The 27385-nt window shown below is 47.5% G+C and overlaps 1 protein-coding gene across 1 annotated transcript; it reads right to left on the minus strand.

Annotated features, from left to right (window-relative positions):
* Window positions 1–709: 709 nt before the first annotated feature.
* On the minus strand, window positions 710–17373 carry LOC120996109 (nicotinamide N-methyltransferase-like). Its single transcript, XM_040425866.1, has 2 exons — window positions 17185–17373; window positions 710–921 (listed from the first exon to the last, which is right to left on the minus strand). Exons 1-2 carry the CDS (start codon window positions 17333–17335, stop codon window positions 710–712), a joined length of 363 nt encoding a protein of 120 aa, XP_040281800.1. The 5' UTR covers window positions 17336–17373.
* Window positions 17374–27385: the final 10012 nt, after the last annotated feature.

A 27385-nucleotide genomic window follows, 5' to 3' on the forward strand; every position in this document is an offset into this window, starting at 1 on the left:
CCAAAACACTGAAACGTGAATGAGGCATTAGGAGCACAGCCTCTACATAATTTCGTCCTATCCACCACCTGATTCTAAATGTAAGGCAGTTTTCTTGCAGTCTTGCATTTAAACCATTTTCTATGACTAAACCAGGCATAGAAAATGATAAATTAGACAGGCCGGCCTTCCTACCCACACCATGCCCACTTTTTGAGACCTGGCGTGAATGGGGAAGAATTTGCAGATTCTGTCGCAGCACACGAAGCAAGAGGAAATTTGGATTCATGGCGAATCAAATTTTTCCTAAATTTCGGATTGAATTCCACTTCGGATGCTTTGATTCGCTCAACACTAGTTATATTGCTTCCCTTCAGCAGAACCCATTGTTATGCTGGTACCTATGGGTGAGAATACTGGGGGATGTTTATCAAAGTGGTGTAAAGCCAATAGCAACCAATCAGATTCCACCTTTTATTTTCCAAAGGAGCTGTGAAAAATGAAAGGAAAAATCTGATTGGTTGCTATGGGCAACTAAGCCAGGTCTACTTTATACCACTTTGATAAATCTTCCCCACTGACTAAATTTGAACTGAAACAGAGTAGCAGTGCAAGAATAAAGTAGATAAAGATATACTGCCTAAACATTTTCTACATCTGCTTCATATCTTTAGTGCAGTAGAAATTACGAGAATGACAGTAGGTTTCCCCCAATATGTGGACAAATCCTTTACCTGTTTCCTTCTGTGTCTACATGAAGTTTTGCTGCATGGTTCCAATCAAATGCTCCTGTACGTGCGTCCGCCCATCTTTTCAGCTCCATGATGCATCGGTCACTGGCCTTGAGCACTATGATGTCTTTGAAAAACTCACAGCATGAATACAGATGATGAGGTATAGAACCAATGCTGATGTCAATCAAGATATCTCCTTTAATATGACCTGCAAAAAAAAAAATCTAAATATTGAAATTTGTAACATATCTGTAAAAACCTGAAACATATTGTGGATTAACAATGACTTACTGTCTATGTGTCTACATTACATCTATATTCCAGAAAATATACAAACAAGAATTTCCTAAATGTCCAAAAATAAGGACAGCAGCAAAATCTTTAAATGTTCTTGTAGATTTGGTGATATTATTATTATTATTATTATTATTATTATTATTATTATTATTATTATTATTATTATTATTATTGTTATTAACGTTGTTTTTCCACATTTGGCCCCCTTGAAAAATACACAGATCACAAAGTTACCTTTTGCGGGGACACTTAAATATCATCTATAATCTCTTTGGAACTCGAAGGGTACATCCACTCTTCAAGGTTTCCTAAAGCAGTTTAGGAAGCCATATTAAAGAGTGGACCGTAACAGAAGAGAAAGAAAGATACTAAGCTGTATAATACACCTAGCAAGCAATGCTGTACTCCTTGCTCTTAAGCCAGCACCGTATCATCCCTGCACCGTACTGTTACTGCGCTGAGTGTTAACCCTTTCAGGACCTCTGCTGTAGATATATGGCAGAAGTCCTGTCTTCAAAGGCATTGATTCACTATTTATTTGTCACTTCACCTCACAATTTTTTTTACAAAAATAGAGTTGAGCGAACCCGAACTGTAAAGTTCGGGTTCGTACCGAACTTTAGGTTTTTCGGCACCCGGACCTGAACCCGAACATTTACGTAAAAGTTCGGGTTCGGCGATTTTTATGTCGCTTTTTCAAAGGCTGCAAAGCAGCCAATCAACAAGCGTCATACTACTTGCCCCAAAAGGCCATCACAGCCATGCCTACTATTGGCATGGCTGTGATTGGCCAACTGCAGCATGTGACCCAGCCTCTATTTAAGCTGGAGTCACTAAGCGCCGCCCGTCACTCTGCTCGGATTAGTGTAGGGATAGGCTGCAGCTGCTGTGAGGGAGAGATCAGGGAGGAATCTTATGAAGAACTGCTTCTTTACTCAGCGATCTACAGCAAATGTGTTTTGTGGGTGCAGTGCACAATTGCTTTAAGCCTACCCAGAGCCAACTACTACTGAAAATTAACTTTTTTCCATTCAGTTAGTCAATATCAATACATAATCGGCAGCCATTTTATGCAACGATAGTGCACCAGCACAGGATATCTGCATGTCAAGAAATACTGCTTGGAGACACTGGGGTTAAAAAAAAACTTTCATATAGTGCACATCTAGGATTATAGCTGCATAAGTGACTGTGAAATTTAGGCCAGAAATACGACTTTCTCATACTGGGGATACTGGGGTGAAAAAAAACCATCTGTTTCATATAGTGCACATCTAGGATTATGGGTGCATACAGTCAGGTCCATAAATAGTGGGACATCAACACAATTCTAACATTCTTGGCTCTATACACCACCACAATGGATTTAAAATGAAACGGACAAGATGTGCTTTAACTGCAGACTGTCAGCTTTAATTTGAGGGTATTTACATCCAAATCAAGTCCTGAGGGATCCATGCCTGGTTCATTTTCATGAACGTGAGCTTGTCGACATTGGCTGTGGACAGGTGGCTGCGCTTGTCTGCTGTGGCCAGCACCTCCAAGGCGTAAAGGGCAAGCTCAGGCCATGTGCCCAATTTGGAGACCCAGAAGGTGAAGGGGGCAGACCCGTCATTCAGTACATGTAGGCATGTGCACACATACTGCTCCACCATGTTGGTGAAATGCTGCCTCCTGCTAAGACGTTCCATATCAGCTGGTGGTGCTGGTTGTTGTCGTATGCTGACAAAGCTTTTCCACATTTCGGCCATGCTAACCCTGCCTTCTGAGGTGCTGGTGGTGCCCCAGCTGCGTTGGTGACCTCTTCCTCGTCCTCTGCCTTCTCCTTGTGCTTCCACTGTGCCCCCGCTGTCAGGTGGGAATGCCACCAGCAGCGCGTCTACCAGCATGCGCTTGTACTCGTGCATCTTACAATCACGCTCCAGTGACAGAATTATGGACGGTACGTTGTCCATGTAACGGGGATCCAGCAGCGTGGCCACCCAGTAATCAGCACAAGTTAGAATGTGGGCAACTCGGTGGTCGTTGAAGAGACACTGCAGCATGTAATCGCTCATGTGTGCCAGGCTGCCAAGAGGCAAAGAAATGCTGTCCTCTGTGGGAGGTGTATCGTCTTTGTCCTCTGTATCCCCCCAACCACGCATCAGTGATGGCCATGGGCTGGTCTGGGTGCCACCCTGCTGTGAACATGGTTCCTCCTCCTCCATCTCCTCATCCTCCACCTCGTCATCCTCCAGAACTGTGCCCTGGCTGGACAATTGTGTACTTTGGGTTTGTGGGTGCAGGAACCCACCCTCGGAGCCACTTGGGAATGACTGGCCGGAAACTCTACGAAATGATCCCTCTTCCTCCTCCTCCTCCTGTGCCACATCCTCTTCCATCATCGCCAGGAGCGTTTTTTTAAGTAGGCAAAGAAGTGGGATAGTAAAGCTGAGAATGGCGTTATCGGCACTGGCCATGTTGTTGGAGTACTCGAAACAGCGCAACAAGGAACACAGGTCTCGCATGGAGGCCCAGTCATTGGTGGTGAAGTGGTGCTGTTCCGCAGAGCGATTCACCCGTGCGTGCTGACGGTGAAACTCCACTATCGCCTGCTGCTGCTCGCACAGTCTGGCCAGCTTGTGCAAGGTGGAGTTCACCCTTGTGGGCACGTCGCATATAAGGCGGTGAGCGGGAAGGCCGAAGTTACACTGCAGCGTTGACAGGTGAGCAGCAGCAGGGTGAGAACGCTGGAAGCGCGCACAGACGGCCCACACTTTATGCAGCAGCTCTGACATATCAGGGTAATTTTTAAGGAATCTCTGCACTACCAAATTCAGCACATGCGCCAGGCAAGGGATGTGTGTCAAACCGGCTAGTCCCAAAGCTGCTACGAGATTTCGCCCATTATCGCACACCACCAGGCCGGGCTTGAGGCTGACTGACACAAACCACTCATCGGTCTGTTGTTCAAGGCCGTCCACAGCTCCTGCGCGGTGTGGGGTTTTTCCCCCAAACAGATACGTTTTAAAACTGCCTGCTGTCGTTTACCCTTGGCTGTGCTGAAGTTGGTGGTGAAGGTGTTACGCTGACCAGATGAGGAGCTGGTAGAGGATGAGGAAGCAGAGTAGGAGGAGGAAGCAACAGGAGGCAAACTGAAGCGCCCTGCATTCCTCGGTGGTGGAAGGACATGCGCCAAACTGCTATCCGCCTCAGGCCCAGCCGCCACTGCATTTACCTAGTGTGCTGTTATGGAGATATAACGGCCCTGACCGTGCTTACTGGTTAACGTATCTGTAGTCAGGTGCACCTTACCACAGATGGCGTTGCGCAGTGCACACCTGATTTTGTCCCCTACTTGGTTGTGCAGGGAAGGGATGGCTCGCCTTGAAAAGTAGTGGCGGCTGGGCACGACGTACTGTGGGGCAGCCACCGCCATAAGGTCTTTAAAACTATCCGTCTCCACCAGACGGAATGACAGCATTTCAAAGACCAGTAATTTAGAAAAGCTGGCATTCAGGGCTAGGGATCGCTAGGGTGGGTAGGGGGGTACTTCCTCTTCCTCTCCAGCATTTGGGAGATGGAGAGCTGAATGCTTCCGTGGGACATTGTGGAGATGCTTGGTGACCCAGGTGTTGGTGTTGCTGGCAGATCCTCTGTTTGCGGGGTGGCAGGTGGCACTGTCACTCCAGAGGTGGATGAAGAGGCCGAGACTGCAGCAAAAGAGGTAGCAGGAGGAGCCAGAGACATTTCTTGGTTTTTGAGGTGTCTACTCCACTGCTGCTCGTGCTTTGCACTTAAATGCCTGGTCATGCAGGTTGTGCTCAGGATGAGAACGTTTATGCCTCACTTCAGGCTCTGATTGCACAGCATGCAAACCACTCGTGTCTTGTCGTCAGCACATTGTCTGAAGAACTGCCACGTCAGGGAACCCCTTGGAGCTGGCTTTGGTGTGCTCGATCCCTTGCTGCGGTGGGCAGCAGCAGGCATACTGTCTAGAGGACAGCGGCTCCGCTTTTGCACCCTGCTCCCTCTTCTGCTGTGCTGGTGGCTCTGTGCTACCACCGCCTCTTCCTCTGAACTACATAGGTCACTCGCATGACCTTGATTCCATGTGGGGTCGAGGACCTCATCGTCCTTCACATCATCTTCCACCGAGTCTTCACCCCTGCCTTCCTTGTCGGTCTGCACACTTTTGAAAGCCCCAGCAGTTGGCACCTGTGTTTCGTCATCATCCAAGACGTGCTGCGATTGTCCTCCCATGTACTCATCTTGAAAAATAAGTGGTTGGGCATCGGTGCACTCAATCTCTTCCACTTCTGGGGCAGGGCTAGGTGGATGGCCCTGAGAAACCCTGCTAACAGAGTCATCAAAAATCAGAAGAGACTGCTGCATGACTTGGGGCTCAGACTGCTTGGCTGATTTGCAAGGGGGTGAGGTGAAAGTCTGATGGACATCGGCTGCAGGTGCCAACTGTGGTCTTTCAGCAGGAGACTGGGTGGGAGACAATGTGAAGGAACTGGATCCACTGTCAACAACCCAATCTACTATCGCCTGTACTTGTTCAGGCATCACCATTCGTAGAGCCGCATTTGGCCCGACCAAATTCCGCTGCTGGTTCTGTCGCCTACTCGCACCTGAGGAAGGGGTTTCACTTGTGCGTGTAGCTGGCACAGATTGACCACGTCCTCTCCCTGCAACATGAGCTCCACCAGCAGCACCACGACCTGGGCCACGTACCTTATTTGACGCTCTCCTCATATTTATCGAATTTAGGTTCTTGCCCTAAATGGGTGTTTAATTAATAGAATAGAACGACAGTATGTAAAGGTTGTATCTCACACGGCCTGAACCAGACTAGGCCTCAATTAAAGATTTCTTTGCCCAAAATGTCTGTATTTCAAATGCCTGAATCAAACCCCTGTATGTAAAGGGTGTATCTCACACGGCCTGAACCACTGTAGGCCTGAATTAAATATTGGTGCACCAAATGGCGGTATTTCAAATCTCTGAATCTAACCCAAATGTATTAAGGGTGTATCTCACAATGACATCTGCATCAAAGGCTGCCAACTAATTATTTTTTGCCCAAATGAGTGTTTGTTTAACAACTGAATTTGACAGCAGTATATAAGCCTGTAATTTCACACGTGCTGATGCTGCAAGGACTGAAAATAGTGTTTTTTGGCAAATAAAGTGTGTTTTTAAAACCCCAGAAAATGATTGGTGTAGTTCTAGCTTAAATTGCACACTGACTAATCCAGATGTTGTAGATTGCCAAAAAAATGGTGATTTTCAATGTCCCAAAAGCTCAGATGCAGTGCTGGTGCACTGAGCTTGCATAAAATGGCCGCCGCCGCCCACCTAACTGACTTATTAAAGTTATTTTTTTTGGTCACTGGGCTCAGGGAAGGATAAAAAAATTGTGCTCTGCACTCACAAAACACAATGTATGTAGATCGCTGACTTAGATTCTGATTTTGAGCAAAGAGTCTCTCCTTTTCTCTCCCTGAAATCACCAGCAGCATCCTCTCCCTACACTAAGCACAGCAGAGTGACGTGCAGCGCTACGTGACTCTAGCTTATATAGAGGCTGGGTCACATGCTACACTGGCCAATCACAGCCATGCCATTAGTAGGCATGGCTGTGATGGCTTCTAAGGTCAGTTAACCGCTTGTTGATTGGCTGCTCTGCAGCCTTTCAAAAAGTGCCAAGAAAGCGCCGAACACCGAACCCAAACTTTTACTGAAATGTTCGGGTCCGGGGTCCAAAAATCCTAAAGTTTGGTACGAACCCGAACTTTACAGTTCGGGTTCGCTCAACCCTACTTATAGGGTATTGAGCTTTTAAAATTTTTCCTTTTTTGCCCCAACTTTATATATTAGGGGAAAGTCAAGAGCTCCCCATAAACGTTAGACAGTTTATCAGTCCCATAAAAGATGGCAGATTCAACTGGCTATGGTATAATTTCTATAATTGGCCTTTAGACATATGCAGTGGCGTCGCCAGGGGGGGACCAGAGGGGGCCACGGCCCCCCCTACATCATGCTGTGCCCCACCATGTGCCCCCCCAACTAAAATGCCCCCCCCAAGTGAGCCGCCGCTGCCGCCAGGCACAGGGAGATGAGCGCTTCCATTGCGCTCATCTCCATTGTAACCTGCCTGTGCCAGCGGAGGTGCAGGGGAGGGAGAGGCGTGTCCCTTCTCCTTCCTCTGATAGGCTGCAGGCACTAGGCCGGTAGCCTATCAGAGGCCGGCGCAGAGGCCTTACAGCGCGGGACACAGGAAGAGTCTGCATCGCATCGCTGACACTGAGGTAAGTATAAGTGTTCTTTTTTTTTTTTTTTTTTACAGTAGTGTTACTGGCACATTAGGGGGGGCTTATTACAATGGGGGAGACTTAATACTGGCACATGATGGGTGGGGGACTTAAAACTGGCACATGATGATGGGGGGACTTAATACTGGCACATGATGGGGGGGGACTTAATACTGGCACATGATGATGGGGGGACTTAATACTTGCACATGATGATGGGGGGACTTAATACTGGCACATGATGATGGGGGACTTAATACTGGCACATGATGATGGGGGGACTTAATACTGGCACATGATGGGGGGACTTAATACTGGCACATGATGATGGGGGGGACTTAATACTGGCACATGATGGGGGGGCTTAATACTGGCACATGATGGGGGGGCTTATAACTGGCACGATGGGGGGCTTAATACTGGCACATGATGGGGGGGCTTAATACTAGAACATGGGGGGGCTTCATACTGGCACATGATGGGGGGCTTAATACTGGCACGTAATGGGGGGGCTTAATACTGGCACGTAATGGGGGGGCTTATTACTGGCACGTAATGGGGGGCTTATTACTAGCACGTGATGGAGGGCTTATTACTGGCACATTGGGGGGATTATTACTGGCACGTGATGGGGGCTTATTACTGGCACGTGATGGGGGGCTTATTACTGGCACGTGATGGGGGGCTTATTACTGGCACGTGATGGGGGCTCTTGTTACTGGCACGTGATGGGGGGCTTATTACTGGCACGTGATGGTGGGCTTATTACTGGCACGTGATAGGGGCTCTTGTTACTGGCACGTGATGGGGGCTTATTACTGGCACATTGGGGGGCTCTTGTTACTGGCAGTGGCACGTTATTGAGGGCACTTATTACTGGCACATTATTGGTGGGCACTATAGGGGCATCTACTGAGGCCACAAAGAAGGGGTGTTTTATATGGGGGCTCTGTACAGTAGCATTTTATACTGGGACACATTATGGTGGGTACTATGGTGGGTACTATGGAGAAGGGGAGACAGGAGTACTATGGAGTCATCTACGGGGGGCACTAAGAAGGGGTATTTTATACTTGCAAATTATGGGGGACACTGAGGGCATCTACTGGGGCACGATATATGGGGCATTTTATACTGGTACATTATGGGGGGCACTAGCAGGGAGGGGGGAGAGGAGCACTATGGAGGCATTTACTGGGGCACTATATAGGGGTATTTTATACTGGCACATTATGGGGGACATTAGCTAAACTGGGGGCATAAGGGGGTATGTTTTGCACATTGTAAGGAGAATTATTTCTACTGGGGGGCATTATGGTGGGTTTTATTACTCCCCCATGGTATGACCCCCTAGTAGCAGCACCAGCCTCTCTCTGCTCTGCTATCCCTCTGCCCCTTCTCCAAATCCTTATGAAATCTTTCTCATTAGGATAAAACACAACATCAGCTCCGCCAAGCCCCCGGCCAAAGTGTTGAAGTGGCGTCCGAGATCCCCAAGGGCCAAGCCAAGTAACTGTAAGTGTTCATGTGAAATATGTTTATTTTATATATGTACACTCCTGTGAGAGGCGGGGAGGGAGATCTGTGGATGACACTGTTATGGAGGGGGAAATGGGGATGACACTGTCATGGGGTGGATCTGTGGATGACACATATAGCATAAGATGCTATATACGGTATGTGGCATCCACAGATCCTCCCCCATAGCAGTGGCATCCACAGATCCCCCTCTCTATAAAAGTGTCATCAACAGACAGCAGGACTTTTCTTCCCTGTTGCGGTTTTAGGTATTGGGTAAAGTATTGCAGCATTTCTAAGCGTACTTGTGTAAATGTAAAGTTGTTATAGCTGCCCCCCTACTTTTGTCCTGGCCCCCAGTGTGCCCCCCCAAAATTTGAAAGCTAGAGACGCCACTGGACATATGTATTTAGTTGAAAAATATTAATATACAGTACTTGTCATTAGTGGTAACCAGAGAGTAAAGTAATTGTTGGTTCATTTTGTTTTTAAGAACAGATGTCTTTCAGTGAACAGTAGATGCTGGAAAATAAGTTCTAGTTTATCAAAAGCAGTGCTTGTAAAATCAGGATACTCTATTATTTAATTTATTTATAAATGATATTGAGGACAGTATTAATAGCACAATTTCTATTTTTGCAGATGACACTAAGCTGTGTAGAACTGTACAATCTATGGAAGATGTCCATAAACTACAAGCTGACATTAACACTCTGAGTGATTTGGCATCAACTTGGCAAAGGAGGTTCAAACCCCTCTATGTAAAGTTATGCATCTTGGTAGTAATAATCTCCGTGCATCATATGTCCTAGGGCAGTGGTGGCGAACCTATGGCACGGGTGCCAGAGGCGGCACTCAGAGCCCTCTCTGTGGGCACTAGCAAGCTGAAAAAAATCTATGGTGTACCAATATGCCTTAGACTGGGAACGCAATGAACGCAATGAACGGCACAGGCAGCGCTATTATAGCTAAGTGTTAAAGTACATGGAAGTTATACTATATTGCATGGTAATATTCTGGATAAATTGCTGTGTTGGCACTATGCAATAAATAAGTGGGTTTTGGGTTGCAGTTTGGGCACTCTGTCTCTAAAAGGTTCACCATCACTGTCCTAGGGGATGTAACACTGGGAGAGTTACTTATAGAGAAGGATTTGGCTGTCCTTGTAGAAGGTAGATTCAATAACAACAGTATACAATGTCAATCAGCTGCTTCTAAGGCTACCAGGATATTGTCATGCATTAAACAAGACATGGACTCGCGGGGCAGAGATGTAATATTACCACTTTAAAAAGCATTGCTGCGACCTCATCTGAAATATGCAGTTCAGTTCTTGGCACCAGTCCATAGAAAGGACGCACTGCAGCTGGAAAAAGTACAGAGGAGAGCGACTAAACTAATAAGGGGCATGGAGGGTCTTAGTTATGAAGAAAGATTAAAGGAATTAAATTTATTTAGTCTTGAGAAGAGACGTCTAAGGTAGGACATGATTAACCTATAAAAATATACACTGCTCAAAAAAATTAAGTCAATCACACTTCTGTGAAATCAAACTGTCCACTTAGGAAGCAACACTGAGTGACAATCAATTTCACATGCTGTTGTGCAAATGGGATAGACAACAGGTGGAAATTATAGGCAATTAGCAAGACACCCCCAATAAAGGAGTGGTTCTGCAGGTGGTGACCACAGACTACTTCTCAGTTCCTATGCTTCCTGGCTGATGTTTTGGTCACTTTTGAATGCTGGCGGTGGTTTCACTCTAGTGGTAGCATGAGACGGAGTCTACAACCCACACAAGTGGCTCAGGTAGTGCAGCATTATCCAGGATGGCACATCAATGCGAGCTGTGGCAAGAAGGTTTGCTGTGTCTGTCAGCGTAGTGTCCAGAGCATGGAAGCGCTACCAGGAGACAGGCCAGTACATCAGGAGATGTGGAGGAGGCCGTAGGAGGGCAACAACCCAGCAGCAGGACTGCTACCTCCGCCTTTGTGCAAGGAGGAACAGGAGGATCACTGCCAGTGCCCTGCAAAATGACCTCCAGCAGGCCACAAATGTGCATGTGTCTGCTCAAACGGTCAGAAACAGACTCCATGAGGGTGATATGAGGGCTCGACGTCCAAAGGTGGGGGTTGTGCTTACAGCACAACACCTTGCAAGATGTTTGGCATTTGCCAGAGAACACCAAGATTGGCAAATTCGCCACTGGCGCCCTGTGCTCTTCGCAGATGAAAGCAGGTTCACACTGAGCACATGTGGCAGACGTGACAGAGTCTGGAGATGCGTGGAGAACGTTCTGCTGCCTGAAACATCCTCCAGCATGACCGGTTTGGCATTGGGTCAGTAATGGTGTGGGGTGGCATTTCTTTGGAGGGCCGCACAGCCCTCCATGTGCTCGCCAGAGGTTGCCTGACTGCCATTAGGTACCGAGATGAGATCCTCAGACCCCTTGTGAGACCATATGCGGGTGTGGTTGGCCTTGGGTTCCTCCTAATGCAAGACAATGCTAGACCTCATGTGGCTGGAGTGTGTCAGCAGTTCCTGCAAGATGAAGGCATTGATGCTATGGACTGGCCCGCCCGTTCCCCAGACCTGAATCCAATTGAGCACATCTGGGACATCATGTCTCGCTCTATCCACCAACGTCACGTTGCACCACAGACTGTCCAGGAGTTGGCAGATGCTTTAGTCCAGGTCTGGGAGGAGATCCCTCAGGAGACCGTCCGCCACCTCATCAGGAGCATGCACAGGCGTTGTAGGGAGGTCATACAGGCACGTGGAGGCCACACACGCTACTGAGCCTCATTTTGACTTGTTTTAAGGACATTACATCAAAGTTGGATCAGCCTGTAGTGTGTTTTTCCACTTTAATTTTGAGTGTCACTCCAAATCCAGACTTCCATGGGTTAAAAAATTTGATTTCCATTTTTTAATTTTTGTGTGATTTTGTTGTCAGCACATTCAACTATGTAAAGAACAAAGTATTTCAGAAGAATATTTAATTAACTCAGATCTAGGATGTGTTATTTTTGTGTTCCCTTTCTTTTTTTGAGCAGTGTATAAATGGGCCATACAAAAAATTTGGTGAAAAACTGCCCTTTAAAAGACAAGGGGGCACTGCCTCCGACTGGAGAAGAATAAGTTCAGTCTCCAGAAGTGTCAAAACTTCTTTACTGTAAGAACTGTGAATCTGTGAAATAGACTTACTCAGGACGTGGTCACAGCAGGAACAGTGGACAGTTTTAAAAAGGGTTTAGATGAATTCTTAAAAGTAAATGACATTATTGCTTATGCAGCACACCATGGGTAAGACGAGTTGGCCAGAGGGTCCCTTTAAAATGTTCATATATTTCAATAGACTTCATGTCGTCGGGGCAGGTACATTTGTAATACATTTAGTGAGAATAATAAATATAGACTTAAAAAAAATATATAGATGTTATAAGGGTTAAAAGTTTGTTGTGACACCAGTTGCATTTCAGCAACAAGGGACTAGGTCCCCCTAAGTAGATGGTAGTGGTGGTACCCAGGTGTAGGAATGCCAGAATGGTGTAAGCACTTGTCACGGTGCTCTAACTCTGCCAAGATTGCCGCCATCTGCTGGAAAGCCAGGCACATTACACTTAAACAGTAATTTGCAAGGAAAATATAAGCATACATTGTGCAGGACATGGAATACACATGATGACACAGGATCAACCATTAAATATAGTGAAGGGGCACAAAAGGTGGTAATGCCCCCTAGCGGGGTGTTACACTTATGAAAATGTCTAGAAATCTGAGTCTCACTTCCTTCTGGGATTCGCGTCCCCACCTATCCCTTGGTTGAACTTGATGGACTTATGTCTTTTTTTTCAATTGTATTAACTATGTAACTACCGTATTTCTCGCCCCATAAGACGCACTTTTTCCCCCCAAAAAATGGGGGGAAAATGCCCCTGTGTCTTATGGGGCGATGTCACGAGGGTGTCAAGAGCCACGCCTGACTCCGTTATACCCGGGGTCAGGAAGTCGCAGCGGGTGGCTGCGCGCTCTATGTAGTAAGATAGAGCTGTTTCTTTATGGTAGCTTTCTGGGTTTGCCTTGCAACCCTTTTTGGCTCACTCAGGGATCCGTAGCTCCTTTTCCTCAGCTGTTTCTTGTCCAGCAATCCCAACCTCCTTATATTCCCCTCTCCCACTTCTCTGGTTGCCAGATATAGAGCTTCCTGCCTGGACTTCTATACTGACCCACTGGAGCTGTGTAGCTGTGTTCCCTGGTTGTTGTTCCAGAAACGTTACCCTCCAGATCCCTGTTGGGCCTTTGTGGTCTGCTGTGGTCGCCCACCTGGGATTATATGTTTGTCTGTATTGTCTGTCCTCTCCTTGGTGTTTTCCTATTAGCGTCAGTGGTGCGGACTAGTGATCCCACCGCTCCGTTCAATACATAGGGCTCATCTTAGGGAAAGCCAGGGTTTAGGCACGTGATCGGCGTACGGGTGAGGAACCTGTCTAGGGACGTCAGGGCAGTCAGGTGCCAGCCGCAAGGTGAGTCAGGGGTCACCACCTTTCCCTCTCCCTTGGACAGGGCCTTCCCATTTCCCTCCCTCTGCATGACGCCGATCATTACAGGCGAATGCTGACAGTTTAACATCGCAGTTTGCGATGTACGAGCGAGCGGGGGAGGGCCTGGGAGGAGGAGCTGGGGGCCGGCAATTGCGGCGGGGCGGTGCAGTCACTGTACTATAGCCCCGCCGCTCCAGGGGCTATAGTACAGTTATTCAATTAAAAGTTATTACACATACCCCCCAACTCCTAATAGTACCGTACATCCTAATAGCTTCTGTACAATGCCGGCAGGCAGGCCGGGCGGGCGGCAGCGTAACTCCCTGATGTCACGTGCCTGCGCCGCCTACTTTATGAATGAAGCAGGCGGCGCAGGCAAGTGACGTCAGTGAGTGACCCGCCGGCCGACCGGCCTGCCTGTCGGCATTGTACAGAAGCTATTAAGATGTACGGTACTATTAGGAGTGAGGGGGCATGTGTAATAATTTTGAATTGAATAAGACATTTTATATTTGTATACTGGGGCAGCGGCGGCGGGGGGGGGGGGGGTTCTCTGGATAACATTCTCTGTGGATGGCACTGTTATGGGGTGGGGGGTCTGTGGATGGCACATATATAACAGTGCCTTATACAGATCCGCCCTGTAACAGTGCTGGCCACAGATCCCCCCTGTAACAGTGCCAGCCACAGATCCCCCTGTAACAGTGCCAGCCACAGATCCCCCCGTAACAGTGTCCGTCATCCACAGAACCCCCCATAACAGTGTCTGTCATCCACAGATCCCCAGTAATAGTGCCATCCACAGACCACCATTAGTTCCAAACCCACCAAAAGCACACCTTTTGGTTAAAAATATTTTTTTTATTATTTTCTTCCCCAAAAACCTAGGTGCGTCTTATGGGCCGGTGCGTCTTATAGGGCGAAAAATACAGTATGTAACAAAGCAGCAAACCACCAATTGCTAGATGATAGAAAATTTAAAAGTAACATCCCCTAAAATTGAAAGGCTTAGTTTAATCCTTCATTGTCCTACACAAGTTTTCCAAGTCTCTGAAGATTAGAGAGTAGGAAAAATAACTCTAGTAAAAGATATTCTTCATCCCCTACTAGGACCAAGGTTTTGACTTGTTCCCTTTAGTTGATATGGCTGAACTGTGGATTTTTTCCCCACTTATATTCCATACTCCTAAAAATGTTTGTCCAGTTTGCGTTTAGTTATCTACTATTTATTAAAATCAATTCATTTATATGGTCAGTACTGACCGACCTTTCACATAATTATGCAAAATCAATAGAACCACAGCACAGACTGTATTAGAAACCGTTTAACATAAATCATCAGTTAAAAAAATGCTGCTTACAACAATTAACAGGCTCCCCCCACCCACTTCCTAAATTAGCATTTTCTCTGAATTATTTGCTAAATCCATCACAGACGCATAAAAAAAAAAAAAAAAATGGACAGTAGAGGTGGATGAGTAATGAATATCTATTATGGGGAACAAAGTCATACTTCAGCAGCTATTGATTTTCTTAACTGCTTAAGAATTAATTCTCTATAATGTTTTCAGCATGCCTCTGCTTCTTTGCATAATAAAGATAGTAAAAGTGAAGCAGAATTTCCTCTAGCTTCTGTGAGCTGTAAATGGGAGACCTTATGGCAGCTAGTCTCCACAAATTATCTCAGGAAGAACTAAGAATTAGGAAAGGGTGGAGTGTAAGAAAAAGGTGAAAACTGCTTCTCATGCAGGATACAAGTAATATAATTAGAGATGAGCAAATTTTTCAATAATTCGATTTGGCCGGTTTGATTTTTTTTTTTCAAAACAGCTATTTCCTGGCTGCAGAGAGCCTTTATAGTGGTGTAGAACACTGTAACACGCATAGGGAGTCTGCTGTGGTAGTGAAATTATACTGTGAGTCAGTATGACAGTCGTTGCTCTTAGAATCACTGCACACTTCACTTATTTGGGCCGTCACGGGGCCAAAACTGACCAAGTATGAACTCGGGCTTACTGGTCGATGTTAGTGTCAAGAAGCGCACTCCTTTTATACCGTCGTCAGCTGATTCCACAAAGATGCCTACAGAACCTGTTCTATTAAACGCTTATACAAGTAGAGCCCCCCGACAGAGTGGAGAGGGTGTCAGCAGTAAGTTTGTGTTGACGTCACTGTTTATTTTGCCCTTCCTCTGATCCGTCACAACAATAACCCACAAAAAAGATATCCTGTATGTTGAGCATCTGCCTTCACTCTGTAGGCATTTGGTCTGTAATCCATCAGTATTGCTAATGCCCAAAAAAACAGGAGTGGATCCAAAACAGAGATGACTGAGTCAACCATTCAAGTACCTCTGGATTGCTGGTCAAGACACGACCGCTAGATGACACCGGCAGCTCAGGCCTCTCGACTCCTGCTGCCACGCCCCCTTACTCTTCTGCGACCTGTGTTTGCGGCAGAAAAATTTAGGCCTCTGCCACTCCCCTGTGCAGGACCTGAAACTTCTCGGTCTTACATACTGTTAGATCAAATAAATAAATAAAAAGGAAATTAAAACACCCCAAAAAAGTCTATAATTTTCTCACTTCACCACACAACAGCTAATAAGCCCTTTCTTTCCCCACTAATACACACAAAAAAGGGCTTTACAACATATAACTGCACCGCTGACCGGCAAATATATTTTTTCTTTTTCCACTAATACACGATTAAAAGGGCTTTACAACATATAACTGCACCGCTGACCGACAAATATATTTTTTCTTTTTCCACTAATACATGCCACAAAAGGCTTTAGAACATATAACTGCACCACTGAGCAGCAAATATATTTTTTCTTTTACCACTAATACACGACAAAAAGGACTGTAATTTTAGCACTTTACCACACAACAGCTAATAAGCCCTTTTTTCCCACTAATACAAGCCAAAATATGCTTTAAAACATATAACTGCACCGCACAAGGGCAAATAAGATGTAGAAATATTTACTTGTAATAAACCCTGTTAATGAATGTATCAAACAGCACTTGCACCCTAATAAGAACAGTTTGCTGGAATTACAGAGATGTATAATGGGATTTTGGATCCCCAGTCAGTGCAGCAAGGTGTAATAGGATTGTTCCTATTACCCAGGCTGTAACCTCCCCTACTGAACCCCGTTCAACAGAAATGCTGTGGAATGATTCCTCCCTATCCTTTCCCTACACCTTGAATAATCTTTCCCTGCACTTGTAAATCATTGTTTTAGCACAATGAAGTTTTTTCTACCACTTTCCCTAGCGCCTGCTGACGTCTCTCCCTGCACAAAGTACACTGGAAAATGGCAGAATCCAAGATGGCTGAGGCTATTTATAGGGCTGTGACATCACAGGGCTGGCTGGCTGCTGATTGGCTGCATGCATGGTATTATGGGTGATCCCGCCTTCTCAGAGTTCCTTGCTCCATGTCCTTAACTCCACACACGTGCAACAGTCATTTTAGGAAAAAATATGATTCGTAATCGTAACCACAAAGCGTGAGGAAATTTGGCTTCGGTGCGAATCAAATTTTTCCATAAATTCGGATAGAATTCCACTTCGTCAGCTTTGATTCGCTCATCTCTAAATATAATGGTCAAAATACTATATAATAGTATAATCATCTACACATATATCATATTCTAAAAATTCCTCTGAAGCTGTAGGTACATGTCTCTTCATGGACAGTAGGGTGCTGGGTTGATATTAATAATGAGATACTGTGTTGTAGGGATCAACACTGTTTTATAGTAAAAGTGTAGCAACAAATACAAATAAACACAAAAATACATACCCAATGCAAAAGTTTTTCTAAGATTTTCAATTGGAAATAGCAAGGTATCCTCCCCAAAGGCCATTTCATCTTCATTTGAGAAGTAAGTGTCCAGATGTTCTCTGGAATCAAAGCAGTCTTTGTGATAGAGCTTGTAGGTTCTGGAATCCATTGTCAACTCTTGTGTCACAGATGGTGACTCTCTCCACAATGGTGTTTATATAGTCTCTATATAATAGAATTAATTATCAGATAATGAGTTGTTTTCTCCACGAGGCAGTCAGGAGACTGTGTGACTATAAACGTACATGAATTGTTAATGATCTTCAAATGAACAGATGTTTTTTGTTTGTCTTTTTTTGCGTAAAAGGTGTGACTTTCAAAAGATCATGGGGGTCATTTATTATACTGACAGGCCTATATCAAGTGTATTTCAGGAGAAAATAGTGGCGCAATAGTTAGTTCCACCGCTATCTGCGACTTCACCCCGCTCATGCCAGGTCTAAAATTGTGGGCGTCACATCAGTGGGGAAGGGGATGGGCCAGCAGGCCCCTCTAATTTACCATTTGCTACGCCTGTTTCAGGTATAGAAAATGGTCTAAATGTAAGACAGCTAAGAAGCTCTCTTACATTTAGAACTGGCGCTGGATGCGCCGAAGTAATAAAGAGGCTGGCGCCTCTTCATAACTTCGACGAAATCACCGCCAGCTTATGGCTTTATTAAGACCAGCTTATAAATGCAGGTCTTAATAATGTGCCCCCATATGCTCAACAATGCAGTAAGTGAAATACAGTCAGGTCCATTTTTGGCTCTATATACCACCACAATGGATTTGAAATGAAATAAACAAGATGTGCTTTAACTGCAGACTGTCAGCTTTAATTTGAGGGTATTTACATCAGAATCAGGTGAACGGTGTAGGAATTACAAAAGATTGCATATGTGCCTCCCACTTGTTAAGGGACCAAAAGTAATGGGACAGAATAATAGTCATAACTCAAACTTTCACTTTTTAATACCTGGTTGCAAATCCTTTGCAGTCAATTACAGCCTGAAGTCTGGAACACATAGACAACACCAGACGCTAGTTTTCATCCCTGGTGATTCTCTGCCAAGCCTCTACTGCAACTGTCTTCAGTTCCTGCTTGTTCTTGGGGCTTTTTCCCTTCAGTTTTGTCTTCAGCAAGTGAAATGCATGCTCAATCGGATTCAGGTCAGGTGATTGACTTGGCCATTGCATAACATTCCACTTCTTTCCCTTAAAAAACTATTTGGTTGCTTTTACAGTATGATTTGGGTCATTGTCCATCTGCACTGTGAATCACCGTCCAATGAGTTCTGAAGCATTTGGCTGAATATAAGCAGATAATATATCCCAAAACACTTCAGAATTCATCCTGCTGCGTTTGTCAGCAGTCACATCATCAATAAATACAAGAGAACCAGTTCAATTGGCAGCAATACATGCCCACGCCATGACACTACCACCACCATGCTTCACTGATGAGGTGGTATGCTTAGGATCATGAGTAGAGTTGAGCGAACACCAGGATGTTCGGGTTCGAGAAGTTCGGCCGAACTTCCCGGAAATGTTCGGGTTCGGGATCCGAACCCGACCCGAACTTCGTCCCGAACCCCATTGAAGTCAATGGGGACCCAAACTTTTCGGCACTAAAAAGGCTGTAAAACAGCCCAGGAAAGAGCTAGAGGGCTGCAAAAGGCAGCAACATGTAGGTAAATCCCCTCCAAACAAATGTGTATAGGGAAATGAATTAAAATAAAAATTAAAAAAATAAAAATTAACCAATATCAATTGGACAGAGGTCCCATAGCAGAGAATCTGGCTTCACGTCAGCAGAGAATCAGTCTCTTCATGCCATAGCAGAGAATCTGGCTTCATGTCAGCAGAGAATCAGTCTCTTCATGCCATAGCAGAGAATCTGGCTTCATGTCAGCAGAGAATCAGTCTTCATGTCATAGCAGAGAATCAGGCTTCACGTCACCCACCACTGGAACAGGCCACTGTCACACATTTAGGCCCTGGCACCCAGACAGAGGCGAGAGGTCCCGTAACAGAGAATCTGGCTTCATGTCAGCACAGAATCAGTCTTCATGTCATAGCAGAGAATCAGGCTTCACGTCACTTACCACTGGAACAGGCCACTGTCACACATTTAGGCCCTGGCACCCAGACAGAGGAGAGAGGTCCCGTAACAGAGAATCTGGCTTCATATCAGCACAGAATCAGTCTTCATGTCATAGTAGAGAATCAGGCTTCACGTCACCCACCACTGGAACAGGCCACTGTCACACATTTAGGCCCTGGCACCCAGACAGAGGAGAGAGGACCAGTAACAGAGAATCTAGCTTCATGTCAGCACAGAATCAGTATTCATGTCATAGCAGAGAATCAGGCTTCACGTCACCCACCACTGGAACAGGCCACTGTCACACATTTAGGCCCTGGTACCGAGACAGAGGAGAGAGGTCCCGTAACAGAGAATCTGGCTTCATGTCAGCACAGAATCAGTCTTCATGTCATAGCAGAGAATCAGGCTTCACGTCACCCACCACTGGAACAGGCCACTGTCACACATTTAGGCCCTGGCACCCAGACAGAGGAGAGAGGTCCCGTAACAGAGAATCTGGCTTCATGTCAGCACAGAATCAGTATTCATGTCATAGCAGAGAATCAGGCTTCACGTCACCCACCACTGGAACAGGCCACTGTCACACATTTAGGCCCTGGCACCCAGACAGAGGAGACAGGTCCCGTAACAGAGAATCTGGCTTCATGTCAGCACAGAATCAGTATTCATGTCATAGCAGAGAATCAGGCTTCACGTCACCCACCACTGGAACAGGCCACTGTCACACATTTAGGCCCTGGCACCCAGACAAAGGAGAGAGGTCCCGTAACAGAGAATCTGGCTTCATGTCAGCACAGAATCAGTCTTCATGTCATAGCAGAGAATCAGGCTTCACGTCACCCACCACTGGAACAGGCCACTGTCACATATTTAGGCCCCGGCACCCAGACAGAGGAGAGAGGTCCCGTAACAGAGAATCCGGCTTCATGTCAGCACAGAATCAGTCTTCATGTCATAGCAGAGAATCAGGCTTTACGTCACCCACCACTGGAAGAGGCCACTGTCACACATTTAGGCCCTGGCACCCAGACAGAGGAGAGAGGTCCCGTAACAGACAATCTGGCTTCATGTCAGCACAGAATCAGTCTTCATGTCATAGCAGAGAATCAGGCTTCACGTCACCCACCACTGGAACAGGCCACTGTCACACATTTAGGCCCTGGCACCCAGACAGAGGAGAGAGGTCCCGTAACAGAGAATCTGGCTTCATGTCAGCACAGAATCAGTCTTCATGTCATAGCAGAGAATCAGGCTTCATGTCACCCACCACTGGAACAGGCCACTGTCACACATTTAGGCCCTGGTACCCAGACAGAGGAGAGAGGTCCCGTAACAGAGAATCTGGCTTCATGTCAGCACAGAATCAGTCTTCATGTCATAGCAGAGAATCAGGCTTCACGTCACCCACCACTGGAACAGGCCACTGTCACACATTTAGGCCCTGGCACCCAGACAGAGGAGAGAGGTCCCGTAACAGACAATCTGGCTTCATGTCAGCACAGAATCAGTCTTCATGTCATAGCAGAGAATCAGGCTTCACGTCACCCACCACTGGAACAGGCCACTGTCACATATTTAGGCCCCGGCACCCAGACAGAGGAGAGAGGTCCCGTAACAGAGAATCTGGCTTCATGTCAGCACAGAATCAGTCTTCATGTCATAGCAGAGAATCAGGCTTCACGTCACCCACCACTGGAACAGGCCACTATCACACATTTAGGCCCTGGCACCCAGACAGAGGTCCCGTAACAGAGAATCTGGCTTCATGTCAGCACAGAATCAGTCTTCATGTCATAGCAGAGAATCAGGCTTCACGTCACCCACCACTGGAACAGGCCACTGTCACACATTTAGGCCCTGGCACCCAGACAGAGGTCCCGTAACAGAGAATCTATCTTCATGTCAGCACAGAATCAGTCTTCATGTCATAGCAGAGAATCAGGCTTCACGTCACCCACCACTGGAACAGGCCACTGTCACATATTTAGGCCCCGGCACCCAGACAGAGGAGAGAGGTCCCGTAACAGAGAATCTGGCTTCATGTCAGCACAGAATCAGTCTTCATGTCATAGCAGAGAATCAGGCTTCACGTCACCCACCACTGGAACAGGCCACTGTCACACATTTAGGCCCTGGCACCCAGAAAGAGGAGAGAGGTCCCGTAACAGAGAATCTGGCTTCATGTCAGCACAGAATCAGTCTTCATGTCATAGCAGAGAATCAGGCTTCACGTCACCCACCACTGGAACAGGCCACTGTCACAAATTTAGGCCCTGGCACCCAGACAGAGGAGAGAGGTCCCGTAACAGAGAATCTGGCTTCATGTCAGCACAGAATCAGTATTCATGTCATAGCAGAGAATCAGGCTTCACGTCACCCACCACTGGAACAGGCCACTGTCACACATTTAGGCCCTGGCACCCAGACAGAGGAGAGAGGTCCCGTAACAGAGAATCTGGCTTCATGTCAGCACAGAATCAGTATTCATGTCATAGCAGAGAATCAGGCTTCACGTCACCCACCACTGGAACAGGCCACTGTCACACATTTAGGCCCTGGCACCCAGACAGAGGAGAGAGGTCCCGTAACAGAGAATCTGGCTTCATGTCAGCACAGAATCAGTCTTCATGTCATAGCAGAGAATCAGGCTTCACGTCACCCACCACTGGAACAGGCCACTGTCACATATTTAGGCCCCGGCACCCAGACAGAGGAGAGAGGTCCCGTAACAGAGAATCTGGCTTCATGTCAGCACAGAATCAGTCTTCATGTCATAGCAGAAAATCAGGCTTCACGTCACCCACCACTGGAACAGGCCACTGTCACACATTTAGGCCCTGGCACCCAGACAGAGGAGAGAGGTCCCGTAACAGAGAATCTGGCTTCATGTCAGCACAGAATCAATCTTCATGTCATAGCAGAGAATCAGGCTTCACGTCACCCACCACTGGAAGTGGCCACTGTCACACATTTAGACCCTGGCACCCAGACAGATGAGAGAGGTCCCGTAACAGAGAATCTGGCTTCATGTCAGCACAGAATCAGTCTTCATGTCATAGCAGAGAATCAGGCTTCACGTCACCCACCACTGGAACAGGCCACTGTCACATATTTAGGCCCCGGCACCCAGACAGAGGAGAGAGGTCCTGTAACAGAGAATCTGGCTTCATGTCAGCACAGAATCAGTTTTCATGTCATAGCAGAGAATCAGGCTTCACGTCACCCACCACTGGAACAGGCCACTGTCACACATTTAGGCCCTGGCACCCAGACAGAGGAGAGAGGTCCCGTAACAGAGAATCTGGCTTCATGTCAGCACAGAATCAGTCTTCATGTCATAGCAGAGAATCAGGCTTCACGTCACCCACCACTGGAACAGGCCACTGTCACACATTTAGGCCCTGGCACCCAGACAGAGGAGAGAGGTCCTGTAACAGAGAACCTGGCTTCATGTCAGCACAGAATCAGTCTTCATGTCATAGCAGAGAATCAGGCTTCACGTCACCCACCACTGGAACAGGCCACTGTCACACATTTAGGCCCTGGCACCCAGACAGAGGAGAGAGGTCCCGTAACAGAGAATCTGGCTTCATGTCAGCACAGAATCAGTATTCATGTCATAGCAGAGAATCAGGCTTCACGTCACCCACCACTGGAACAGGCCACTGTCACACATTTAGGCCCTGGCACCCAGACAGAGGAGAGAGGTCCCGTAACAGAGAATCTGGCTTCATGTCAGCACAGAATCAGTCTTCATGTCATAGCAGAGAATCAGGCTTCACGTCACCCACCACTGGAACAGGCCACTGTCACATATTTAGGCCCCGGCACCCAGACAGAGGAGAGAGGTCCCGTAACAGAGAATCTGGCTTCATGTCAGCACAGAATCAGTCTTCATGTCATAGCAGAAAATCAGGCTTCACGTCACCCACCACTGGAACAGGCCACTGTCACACATTTAGGCCCTGGCACCCAGACAGAGGAGAGAGGTCCCGTAACAGAGAATCTGGCTTCATGTCAGCACAGAATCAATCTTCATGTCATAGCAGAGAATCAGGCTTCACGTCACCCACCACTGGAAGTGGCCACTGTCACACATTTAGGCCCTGGCACCCAGACAGAGGAGAGAGGTCCCGTAACAGAGAACCTGGCTTCATGTCAGCACAGAATCAGTCTTCATGTCATAGCAGAGAATCAGGCTTCACGTCACCCACCACTGGAACAGGCCACTGTCACACATTTAGGCCCCGGCACTCAGACAGAGGAGAGAGGTCCTGTAACAGAGAATCTGGCTTCATGTCAGCACAGAATCAGTTTTCATGTCATAGCAGAGAATCAGGCTTCACGTCACCCACCACTGGAACAGGCAACTGTCACACATTTAGGCCCTGGCACCCAGACAGAGGAGAGAGGTCCCGTAACAGAGAATCTGGCTTCATGTCAGCACAGAATCAGTCTTCATGTCATAGCAGAGAATCAGGCTTCACGTCACCCACCACTGGAACAGGCCACTGTCACACATTTAGGCCCTGGCACCCAGACAGAGGAGAGAGGTCCCGTAACAGAGAACCTGGCTTCATGTCAGCACAGAATCAGTCTTCATGTCATAGCAGAGAATCAGGCTTCACGTCACCCACCACTGGAACAGGCCACTGTCACACATTTAGGCCCTGGCACCCAGAAAGAGGAGAGAGGTCCCGTAACAGAGAATCTGGCTTCATGTCAGCACAGAATCAGTCTTCATGTCATAGCAGAGAATCAGGCTTCACGTCACCCACCACTGGAACAGGCCACTGTCACAAATTTAGGCCCTGGCACCCAGACAGAGGAGAGAGGTCCCGTAACAGAGAATCTGGCTTTATGTCAGCACAGAATCAGTCTTCATGTCATAGCAGAGAATCAGGCTTCACGTCACCCACCACTGGAACAGGCCACTGTCACATATTTAGGCCCCGGCACCCAGACAGAGGAGAGAGGTCCCGTAACAGAGAATCTGGCTTCATGTCAGCACAGAATCAGTCTTCATGTCATAGCAGAGAATCAGGCTTCACGTCACCCACCACTGGAACAGGCCACTGTCACACATTTAGGCCCTGGCACCCAGACAGAGGAGAGAGGTCCCGTAACAGAGAACCTGGCTTCATGTCAGCACAGAATCAGTCTTCATGTCATAGCAGAGAATCAGGCTTCACGTCACCCACCACTGGAACAGGCCACTGTCACACATTTAGGCCCTGGCACCCAGAAAGAGGAGAGAGGTCCCGTAACAGAGAATCTGGCTTCATGTCAGCACAGAATCAGTCTTCATGTCATAGCAGAGAATCAGGCTTCACGTCACCCACCACTGGAACAGGCCACTGTCACAAATTTAGGCCCTGGCACCCAGACAGAGGAGAGAGGTCCCGTAACAGAGAATCTGGCTTCATGTCAGCACAGAATCAGTATTCATGTCATAGCAGAGAATCAGGCTTCACGTCACCCACCACTGGAACAGGCCACTGTCACACATTTAGGCCCTGGCACCCAGACAGAGGAGAGAGGTCCCGTAACAGAGAATCTGGCTTCATGTCAGCACAGAATCAATCTTCATGTCATAGCAGAGAATCAGGCTTCACGTCACCCACCACTGGAACAGGCCACTGTCACATATTTAGGCCCCGGCACCCAGACAGAGGAGAGAGGTCCCGTAACAGAGAATCTGGCTTCATGTCAGCACAGAATCAGTCTTCATGTCATAGCAGAAAATCAGGCTTCACGTCACCCACCACTGGAACAGGCCACTGTCACATATTTAGGCCCCGGCACCCAGACAGAGGAGAGAGGTCCTGTAACAGAGAATCTGGCTTCATGTCAGCACAGAATCAGTCTTCATGTCATAGCAGAGAATCAGGCTTCACGTCACCCACCACTGGAACAGGCCACTGTCACATATTTAGGCCCCGGCACCCAGACAGAGGAGAGAGGTCCTGTAACAGAGAATCTGGCTTCATGTCAGCACAGAATCAGTTTTCATGTCATAGCAGAGAATCAGGCTTCACGTCACCCACCACTGGAACAGGCCACTGTCACACATTTAGGCCCTGGCACCCAGACAGAGGAGAGAGGTCCCGTAACAGAGAATCTGGCTTCATGTCAGCACAGAATCAGTCTTCATGTCATAGCAGAGAATCAGGCTTCACGTCACCCACCACTGGAACAGGCCACTGTCACACATTTAGGCCCTGGCACCCAGACAGAGGAGAGAGGTCCCGTAACAGAGAATCTGGCTTCATGTCAGCACAGAATCAGTCTTCATGTCATAGCAGAGAATCAGGCTTCACGTAACCCACCACTGGAACAGGCCACTGTCACACATTTAGGCCCCGGCACCCAGACAAAGGAGAGAGGTCCCGTAACAGAGATTCTGGCTCCATGTCAGCACAGAATCAGTCTTCATGTCATAGCAGAGAATCAGGCTTCACGTCACCCACCACTGGAACAGGCTAATTTAACACATTTAGTCCCTGGCACCCAGACAGAGGAGAGAGGTCCCGTAACAGAGAATCTGGCTTCATGTCAGCACAGAATCAGTCTTCATGTTATAGCAGAGAATCAGGCTTCACGTCACCCACAACTGGAACAGGCCACTGTCACATATTTAGGCCCAGGCAGCCAGGCAGAGGAGGGAGGTCCCGTAACAGAGAATCTGGCTTCATGTCAGCACAGAATCAGTCTACATGTTATAGCAGAGAATCAGGCTTCACGTCACCCACCACTGGAACAGTCCACTGTCACATATTTAGGCCCCGGCACCCAGACAGAGGAGAGGTTCATTCAACTTTGCGTTGCCCCGCAATATAATGGTAAAATGAAAAAAAAAATAGGATTGAATGAGGAAGTGCCCGGGAGTACAATAATATATGGTTAAGGGGAGGTAGTTAATGTCTAATCTTCACAAGGGATGGACAGGTCCTGTGGGATCCATGCCTGGTTCATTTTTATGAACGTCAGCTTGTCCATATTGGCTGTAGACAGGCGGCTGCGTTTGTCTGTAATGACGCCCCCTGCCGTGCTGAATACACGTTCAGACAAAACGCTGGCCGCCATGCAGGCCAGCACCTCCAAGGCATAAAAGGCTATCTCTGTCCACGTGGACAATTTGGAGACCCAGAAGTTGAATGGGGCCGAACCATCAGTCAGTACGTGGAGGGGTGTGCACAGGTACTGTTCCACCATGTTAGTGAAATGTTGCCTCCTGCTAACACGTTCCGTATCAGGTGGTGGTGCAGTTAGCTGTGGCGTGGTAACAAAACTTTTCCACAACTCTGCCATGCTAACCCTGCCCTCAGAGGAGCTAACCGTGACACAGCTGCATTGGCGACCTCTTGCTCCTCCTCTGCCTTCGCCTTGGGCTTCCACTGATTCCCCTGTGACATTTGGGAATGCTCTCAGTAGCGCGTCTACCAATGTGCGCTTGTACTCGCGCATCTTCCTATCACGCTCCAGTGTAGGAAGTAAGGTGTGCACATTGTCTTTGTACTGGGGATCCAGCAGGGTGGCAACCCAGTAGTCCGCACACGTTATAATGTGGGCAACTCTGCTGTCGTTGCGCAGGCACTGCAGCATGTAGTCGCTCTCGTGTGCCAGGCTGCCCAGAGGTAAGGACAAGCTGTCCTCTGTGGGAGGCGTATCGTCATCGTCCTGTGTTTCCCCCCAGCCACGCACCAGTGATGGGCCCGAGCTGCTTTGGGTGCCACCCCGCTGTGAACATGCTTCATCCTCATCCTCCTCCACCTCCTCCTTATCCTCGTCCTCCTCGTCCTCCAGTAGTGGGCCCTGTCTGGCCACATTTGTACCTGACCTCTGCTGTTGCAAAAAACCTCCCTCTGAGTCACTTCGAAGAGACTGACCTGAAAGTGCTAAAAATGAGCCCTCTTCCTCCTCTTCCTCCTGGGCCACCTCCTCTTCCATCATCGCCCTAAGTGTTTTCTCAAGGAGACATAGAAGTGGTATTGTAACGCTGATAACGGCGTCATCGCCACTGGCCATGTTGGTGGAGTACTCGAAACAGCGCAACAGGGCACACAGGTC

The sequence above is a fragment of the Bufo bufo genome, chromosome 1, assembly GCF_905171765.1.
Source record: "Bufo bufo chromosome 1, aBufBuf1.1, whole genome shotgun sequence".
NCBI classification, from domain to species: domain Eukaryota; kingdom Metazoa; phylum Chordata; class Amphibia; order Anura; family Bufonidae; genus Bufo; species Bufo bufo.